General features: G+C 48.2%; 1 protein-coding gene across 1 annotated transcript in view; it reads left to right on the forward strand.

The window, feature by feature from the left end:
- The window catches only part of LOC119398722 (alcohol dehydrogenase [acceptor]), a 31388-nt gene extending 22640 nt beyond the window's left edge, over window positions 1-8748 (forward strand). Inside the window, exon 5 of the mRNA XM_037665545.2 lies at window positions 8237-8748. Within this exon, the coding sequence (XP_037521473.2) occupies window positions 8237-8369 (133 nt within the window). The 3' untranslated portion in view covers window positions 8370-8748. The remainder of the gene's footprint in view (window positions 1-8236) is intronic.
- The last annotated feature ends 266 nt before the right edge of the window (window positions 8749-9014 follow it).

Genomic DNA, 9014 nt, shown 5'->3' on the forward strand with positions numbered 1-9014 from the left:
TACATCATGAGTAAATTGGTTCACGGAGTCTGCACACAGTTTGTGTTATTCAGCCACTCCACTAGCTTGGCGCAGTGCCTGTTGGTCCCTATGTACCCTTCTGCCATGATGTCATAACTACATGGCCTTAGCACTATAGTCCGTTCTCGAAATCACTTGTGCAGTTTTCATTATTTCAAGCATACTTGTTAGTTGTGTTGATAACACTAAGGCGCTTGTCTTGCATTCTGCAGAATCATCACAGTTATACAAAATACAAAAATGAGTAACATGGAAAACTAATGCAGGTGATACGCTGCGCATCGCAGTAGAGTCACTAGCGGAAGCTTTGCACGACAAAAAAAAAACACAGCTAAACTTTTTTCGTATCTTCAGTAAAAACGAATTATTGCGTATCGTTTTATTTAAAAGATGGACGCATAGCTCTATCGATAACATAACTGAAAAGTATAGGTAAACGACCAATTGTGGCGAACATCGTGTTTTTAAGCATGACTCGATAATTCTATCTCATAATTGACAGCCCTTCAGTAGTTGCTACCACGAATGTAGGCTGTCAACACGAGCGCCAATGTAGCCAGCATGACACTCATAGTGCAGCATAGTTAGCAAAAGCTTATTAGAGCTGCTGGAGAGCGCCCACTCGCAGACAATGTATGTCGCTGCTGGGTTACACTGGATTCACAAGCGCGCGATAGCCTAATAACAGTTGAACCTCTCTGTAACGAAGTAACTGTAGGACCATAATATAGTTTGTTATATGCGATATTTATTGTAAAAATAAAGTTAAAAATAGGCTATTACAAATCGGCCATCTGACCAGCGCAATATTCAGGTACAAAAACGCATTAATCCTGGAGTCGAAACCACTACAAACGAGGTAATTCTTACCTTTCTCCTTGTGGCGTATCAAACTACATAGACCGGTAAAATTAGAAAAGGTCAAACTACAGCAGAACAAAGGTCGCTTCACAGAGTAACTCTATCACATTTATTTCAAGTAAGATTCGATCATCGCCTAATCCCAGCACTGCGCAGAGTGAACCTTTCCGCAGTGTCTATACACTAGAGGGCCTTTGATACTTCAGTAGTTTTGGTCGTGGGGAGCCTGTCCATGTAGTTTTTGAGCCCCCTCACCAGGTCAGCGGCGTCCGCACTGCTTACTGTTCCACCCTTCTTTGTCGCAGGAGCTTTCAAGCATTCCTCGTGCTGTTGATACGGTGGGGCAATCAGTGAAATGCGCTTTTTTGGCACTGAAGGACTGAAATGTACTCAAATTTAGTCACAGTTTCGCCGCAAGGGAGAAGCAATGAATGCGATAGCAAGAGAGGCGGCCTGTGATGAACGCGCTGCTACGGTGCAGAAATATCTACTCCCCGGCAGCAACTACCGCGCGAGCAGACAGCGGAAGAGCAAGGTTCACCCTGCGCAAATATTAGAAGAGAGCGAGGTGGCCGACGACTTTAAATGCGCCCGGTGCGCTCCTCGCGCCATCTCGCTGGTAATGAAACACTTATAAGCGCCTGCCGTCTCTGAGTCCTGCCAGCGGTAAAGGGTCTGTATATAACGCTCGTCGTTAGCTACCTGGAGGATCTGCGCTTTCTGGCGTAGTGGTTAGCGCCCCGCGCTGCGGAGAGAGAGGTTGCTGGTTCGATTCCGGCGTTTCGGAAGCATTTTTCTCAATTATTTTTCTTTGAGACTTTTATATATATATATATACATACTTATACATATCCGGTGCGTGACGGCGGCGGCAGAAACCAGCCGAGACTGACCATATAATTGCTATCGGAATAAACGACATGTGGTTGTTAATTGTTCTTCAATGTTCGTTTTGCTGACATAACTGATTAGCGTAAAAAACAACGGACAAGGTAGACACGACAGACAGGACGGAGCCCTCCGTGCTCCGAGGCTCCGTCCTGTCTGTCGTCTCTACCTTGTCCGTTCTTTTTTGCGCTAATCAATTATGTCTGCAGTTAATACGCACCAACTAGCCCGACTCACGTCTCTAGTTCATTTTGCTTTTTATGCTAGCCCTCGATCTTTGAGCCTCGAGCGTATGAAATACTTCTTCGCTAAAACCGATATCGCGGCGGCTCTCGTGTTTTTGGTTTAGAATAAATGCCACGGAAATAAATTGTGACCAACTAAATTTCGTGTTCAGTTCGCTATTAATCGATAATTTGATATGTCAGTGTTCGTTATAACGACGCTCAGCTGTACAACACAACATTCTTTCAACCACCAGTCAAATGTTACTTCTCAGTAAAGATAGCAATATATAACACATTTACAAATACCAAACAGCGTACATATATGGGCGCTCCGTCGAGCAGTACGGTGCCTTGCATAGGAATATTGTAGCACATCGCAAAAAGCAAGAGTGTGTTCATAGCAGGAAGTAAAAATTAAGCGCTGAAGCGTCATTTAGGGGGTGATCCAAATTATTTCGCGTAGTTGCCGCTTGAATACAGCACCATGCGTCGCAGTACCGTGAGCATCTTGTGAATGCGGTTGAATGCACAGGTTGTAAAACGAATACACCTTCACACGATGGGAAATCGCGCTGGGTCTTAGAGCGCACAATAATAAAGGCGGCAGAAACAGCCGAGGTAGACAGTCAGTGGGTAAGCGGGCTTTCTTATTCTAGCCTGACAAAAAGTCCCGTTGCGTCATCATCGCAGAGGGAAGTAAGAGCTGCTATTTTTGCCCGTGTTTTATTATTACCGATGCACTTGTCTTTTTTGCTGGCTGGCTATTACCGTTTTCGGTCATGTGTGGTATTGTAAAATTTAATGGCACAGGCGCATGGTTTTGTTCATATATACATATGTCCAAACAATATTTCAGATTGAGTTGGAAGCGAGCGCTTGTGCATGTTACTTTCAATGCGCCTCGTCGAAAAGATTTTTTTTTATTTCTCGCTAAGGTGAAATTCTAAAAGAAAGAACATTTTTCGAGGAATATGAACGGCATACCTAAACGAACAATTACTCCTTCACAATAGCCACAACACCACTCTTGCTGCGAGAAGACACTTGGTAAGCGAGAAAATGTGCGAATAGAAACGAGAGGGCCGACGCCGCCTTGAAGTTCCCGTTCCTTTCGTAGTGACGTCAGATTTTAACGGTGTCTACTACGGACTATGTAGTTCCTAATCAGCAAAAATTAAGTACATTGTCATCTGAGGGAATCAGATACTTAACTTACAAAGTTTTAGAAAATTTGGTTGAGTTAATGGGGCCAAAATACGAAAAAGCACTTTGAAACCCGTGACGTCACCACAGAAGATTTCGGCGGGAAATTTAGAGTGAAAATTTCGACAGTGGTTTTCTCAAGTATGAATACACGTATCGGGGTGAAACTAAGGACACTACAGTATTCAGGGTATAAGTTATCAGTCTAGACTATTATTTTGGTTCACTTTAGTGCACCGTTGAGTTTAAATGTGCGGTGGAAAATAACTGAATACTATATATATATATATATATATATATATATATATATATATATATATACAGTTTCTACGGCTTGACGAAGCCCAACTTCCCCATTACCGACGTATCTGCTTCGAGTACAAGACCTTCTCTTTAATGCCGGTTCAAGATAAAAGCCTACATTCCTGGATGCATGGGCTGTGCCCGCTATAAATCTCATTGTTATGTTGTTGCTGTCATCAGCCTGGACGGTTTCATGTAGCGCCACAAGATGGCGTTCTTATCGCTTTTATAATCACTGAAATAAACGTGCTGCTGGCCGCATACGTCAGTCAGCATTTGGACTGAGCCTCGTGTGTGTGCTGTCTCGGGAGAACATGACAACTGGCGACGAGAGATAAAATCTGCGAGTTGGGCGCGGCAGAAAGCACCCGCGCCTGGATTCAACAAGAATGTCGTCCGTGGGCAGACTGGAAGCGTTCGACGCAAGCACAAGTGAGTGGCCGGAATATCACGAGCGTGTTTTGCTTTACTTCGCTGCGAACGATGTGGCCGAGGATAAAAAGAAGGCAGGTATTCCTGACAAGCTGCGGCGCAGCAACGTACTCGTTGGCTACGGAACCTACTGTCGCCTACAAAACCGACTGATGCGACACTTGCAGCTATCTTCGCGGCCCTCGGCGCACACTTCAGGCCCAAAGTCTCCGAAGTGGTCGCAAGTTTCAAGTTTTTTTCGAGGAAAAGGCACGAAGGCGAGGCCGTTAGTGACTACGTAGCTGCACTTAACAAGCTAGTAGATGATTGCAACTTTGGCGCAGTGCGTGAGCGAATGATGCGCGACCAGATTGTCTGCGGAATTAACGACTCCGGAATGCAGACTCGCCTTTTGGAAAGTGCAGAACTGAACCTGGAAACGGCGAAAAATATGGTCATGGCGATAGAAACCGCAAGAAGAGACTCGCACATGCTAGGCGCCCCGTCCGTTTCTACAGATATGGTACAGTCGGCAAACTTTGTAGAGCGGCCAGCAAGAGAGATGACGGAGCTAAGGTGCGCCCGTTGCAGTGGCAAACACCAGACAACGCGCTGCCGACACCGATACACCACCTGCTTCAAGTGCGGTCAACAGGGCCACCTCGCAAGGGTTTGCAAGACAACTGCGTCTAACGGAAGGAATGGGACGGGCTCCCGCTCCGTGCACAACATGAATGAACTTTCCGAAACAGAGCCAGGACAAGGTGAGGAATACACCTTGTGGTCTCTTCGTGCTACCGGACCGGAACCCATGAATATTGAAACACTTGTCAATAACGTGCCAATAGTGATGGAACTGGACACCGGGGCCAGTGTTTCGATAATAAGCGACGCAAAATTTAACGCCCTTTTCCCAGGAGAGCCGTTGGAACATACTGACGTGCGGCTCAAAAGCTATTCTGGGGAGCTGTCGGCCGTATTGGGAAAAATGTCGGCCACAGTAAAAGTCGGCACGCAGGAGGCAACTTTGCCGCTATTAGTTGTGAGCGGAGCGTGCCCGACACTTTTCGGAAGGGACTGGATGGAAGCGTTCGGTATTACCATCTTGAAGCCGTTAGACGTGAAAACAATCAGCAACGTGGAAGGCCTGGTCGAACAATTCGGCGACGTTTTTTCGGACAACCTTGGTACGATGAAGGGAGTCCTGGCCAGCATAACGCTACAAGAAGGAGCAAGGCCAAAATTCTTCAAGGCGCGACCAGTGCCGTTCGCGCTTGTTGACAGGTATGTCGAAGAGTTGCAGCGGTTACAGCGCGAAGGCATCATACGCCCTGTAAAGACGTCCAAGTGGGCCGCGCCAGTAGTTCCAGTGGTGAAGCAAGATGGTAGACTACGTGTGTGTGGTGATTTCAAAGTCACTATCAACCCAGTCACGGTCACTGAAAGTTACCCGATTCCCAGAATCGAAGAGCTGTTCGCCAAACTGTGTGGCGGTAAGAAGTTTACAAAACTTGATTTGAAGGACGCCTACCAGCAGATAAAGCTAGATGCGCAGTCGCAGGAGCTAGTTACTATTAACACAGTGAAAGGCTTGTTTCAATTCACAAGGCTTCCGTTCGGCGTCGTTTCGGCGCCCGCGCTGTTCCAGCGGGAAATGGACAATTGCTGAGCGACCTTCCGCACGTCGTTGTCTACTTCGACGATATCCTGGTGACAGGAAACACTGACGACGACCACTGGAGGAACGTAAGCCAAGTTCTCAAGCGCCTACAAGATGCCGGCTTGCGCCTGAAGTTAGCAAAGTGCGAATTTATGAGAGACCGCGTTGAGTACTTGGGACACGTCATCACCGCTGAAGGCTTGCATCCCAGCCCCAGGAACGTTGAAGCCATCCTTTCGGCACCAAGGCCACAAGACGTGAAAACTCTGCAAAGCTTCATGGGGTTGATCAATTCTACCGGAAGTTCATCCCTCGCTTGTCGGCGGTACTCAATCCATTGAATGCTCTATTGGTACCCGGTACACCGTGGACCTGGGCGCCACTTCGAGAGGAAGCCTTCAGAGAAAGTAAGCAGCTCTTGGCATCTGCGACGACATTGGCGCACTTTGACCCAAAGAAAACCACAGTGCTTGTCACAGATGCGTCGCCATATGGTCTCGGCGCGGTTCTAGCCCAGCGGGAAGCGTCGGGAGAAGAGCGGCCAATCGCCTTCGCGTCCAGAAGCTTGGCCACAGCTGAGCGAAACTACAGCCAGCTCGATAAGGAAGCCTTAGCAGTTGTGTTCGGAGTAACACGTTTTAAGCAGTACCTTTGGGGACGGCGATTCGAGATAGCAACCGATCACAAGCCACTTTTGGGGCTTCTCGCGGCAAATAAGCAGATTCCAGAGTCTTGCTCACCTCGACTACTCCGCTGGGCACTCTTCCTGTCGGGCTATGATTACGTGTTGAAGTACAGACCTGGTGGTCACATTCCGCACGCCGATGCACTGAGCCGACTTCCGCTTCCAACAGCTGACATTCAAATCGAGAACCCGCCGGAGATTTTTATGCTCCAAGGGTGCTATCCCAGAGTGTTGTCAGCGCAAGCTATTGCTGCCGCTACGAGCAAAGACCCGCTGCTGTCACGTCTTCGCGAAGCGCTTTGGGCTGGTGGGGGAGTTCCCCTAGAAGCTCCATGGAAAGAGTACGCCACTCGCCTTCATGAAATGAGTGTGCAGAGTGATTGCATTCTGCTAGGAAGCAGGGTGGTTGTGCCCGCGTCCATGCAGGTCGACGTGCTGCGGCTGCTACATGAAGGGCATCCAGGAGTGGCGAAAATGAAAGCGGTGGCCCGTAGCCATGTCTGGTGGCCAGCCATGGATGATGACGTCACGGCAGCGGTGCAAGCATGCCGCACCTGCCAAGAAAATCAGCGATTACCGAGACGGGTGCCAGTCAAACCATGGCCGTTCCCGGAGAGACCGTGGTCCCGGATTCATGTAGACTATGCTGGACCACTGAGGAATGCTTACTTGTTCATAGCAGTCGACGCATACTCGAAGTGGATAGAAGTGTTCCCCGTATCCAGCCGTCGACTGCAGCCACCATTGGTTGCCTGCGAAAAATGTTCGCTACGCATGGACTCCCTGATGTAGTCGTATCCGACAATGGCCCAGCGTTCGTGAGTGAGGAATACAAGATCTTCCTGCGTAGAAACGGCATCCGACAAATTCTTGTACCACCGTACCACCCAGCATCTAATGGAGCAGCGGAGCGTGCAGTGCAGACCATTAAACAAAAGTTGAAGAAAGCGCAGTCAGGGGATGATTTGCACGTACAGATAGCGAGAATTTTGCTGACATACCGGACCACTCCGCACGAAGTAACAGGTTGTAGTCCCGCTGAACTTCTTATGGGCCGGAAGTTGAAAACTGCATTGGATTTACTACGGCCTGACTTGCGGACCACAGTGATGTCTCAACAGATCTCCCAGAGTCTCCGGGTCAACCGAGGATCGGCAGGAGCCGTATCCACACCACCAGGAACGACCGTTTTCGCTCGCAATTTTCGTCCAGGTCCCGTCTGGGTACCGGCAACGGTGGAAGCGGACAAGGGGTACGCGGCAGTGCTACGGCTACCAGATGGCCGCCAATGGACACGGCACCACGACCATGTGCGGACGGTGCCGTGGCAGCCTGAGTTGTCAGAGTATTCTGGGCGTTCCCACACAGACCCTCCAAATGCTTCAGGCGTGGAACCAGCTGGGCCTCTGAATGCTGCGGGTGCTACCGCGCCCTACGAACCAGCAGACACCGCCGGCACCTCTGCAACTACGGGGGCTTCGTCTGGGGATGTCGAAGGCTCATGTGTCTCCAGTGATCCGGGTGGTTGTGCCATTGCGCCGGGGGATGCCCCGAAGCCAGTGACCCCTGCTCAGACTCCAATTCGCCGCAGCACGCGCGTGCGGAAACCAGTTATGCGTTACGTTCCCCAGTAATCAAGTTGAGCACTGTGCTTGCGCATCGTAGTGCTCATTGTGTTTTTTTTTTCCTGTTTTTTCACTTTTTGTTAGGGGAGGAAGGAATGTTATGTTGTTGCTGTCATCAGCCTGGACGGTTTCATGTAGCGCCACAAGATGGCGTTCTTATCGCTTTTATAATCACTGAAATAAACGTGCTGCTGGCCGCATACGTCAGTCAGCATTTGGACTGAGCCTCGTGTGTGTGCTGTCTCGGGAGAACATGACACTCATCTGCCTAAACTGTAAACATCTAGTTAAATGTCCGTTTACTTCTCGTTGTATTGCCTTCCCACTGAAATAATGTTTCATTTGTTTTCAGGGTTTGGAGTTTGAAGAACCTGCGCGTCGTGGACGCATCTGTCATGCCAACGATAGTAACTGGAAATCTGAACGCGCCTACCATGATGATTGCCGACAAAGCATCAGCCATCATTCTTCAAGATAATCCGTAGTTCAAATTACTGGCCTATCAAACACAAGCTTGGTTCTTTCTCTCATCGTTGGGGCTACGTTGACAAAGCGAAGTAAAAATACTGAGCTGCTAGAACGTTGGATTTTGTAGTATATGACAGTCAGTGCTCATTTATGTTACGTTTTATTATTTTAAGCAGTAACCGTTAATAATTACGATTTCCTAGCGTGAAGGTAACGTTGTTTCAGCATTGCTGATAGAGATTCATGTATGCTGGTCAAGAAGCATATTTTATTTTAACGCGTACGTCACTGCCACAATCAAGATATGACCAGCTCGGTGAACCGTTTCGCCTCTCTTCGAAAAAACCACCTCATGCAGTCATTTCCATTTTCTGTCCGAATGTTCTGCCGCGGATACCCAATGCTGTGCACGAAATAAATTACGCATACCTCAAATGTTGCTCGATGTTCAAGATACTGTGTTGCGTTTTCCCGTTTTTCGCCCAAACAACCCTACTGAAAATTCCTATATATACAGGACCCATATATATGATGTTATTGGATACAGGTCGTATAGGGGATACGGCTTTATAGGTGATACAGGTTTATAGGTGATACAGGTTTATAGGTGATATAGGCTGTATAGGTGATGTAGGCTGTATAGGTGATATAGGTCGTATAGG

The sequence above is a fragment of the Rhipicephalus sanguineus genome, chromosome 7 (genome assembly GCF_013339695.2).
Source record: "Rhipicephalus sanguineus isolate Rsan-2018 chromosome 7, BIME_Rsan_1.4, whole genome shotgun sequence".
Classification (NCBI taxonomy): domain Eukaryota; kingdom Metazoa; phylum Arthropoda; class Arachnida; order Ixodida; family Ixodidae; genus Rhipicephalus; species Rhipicephalus sanguineus.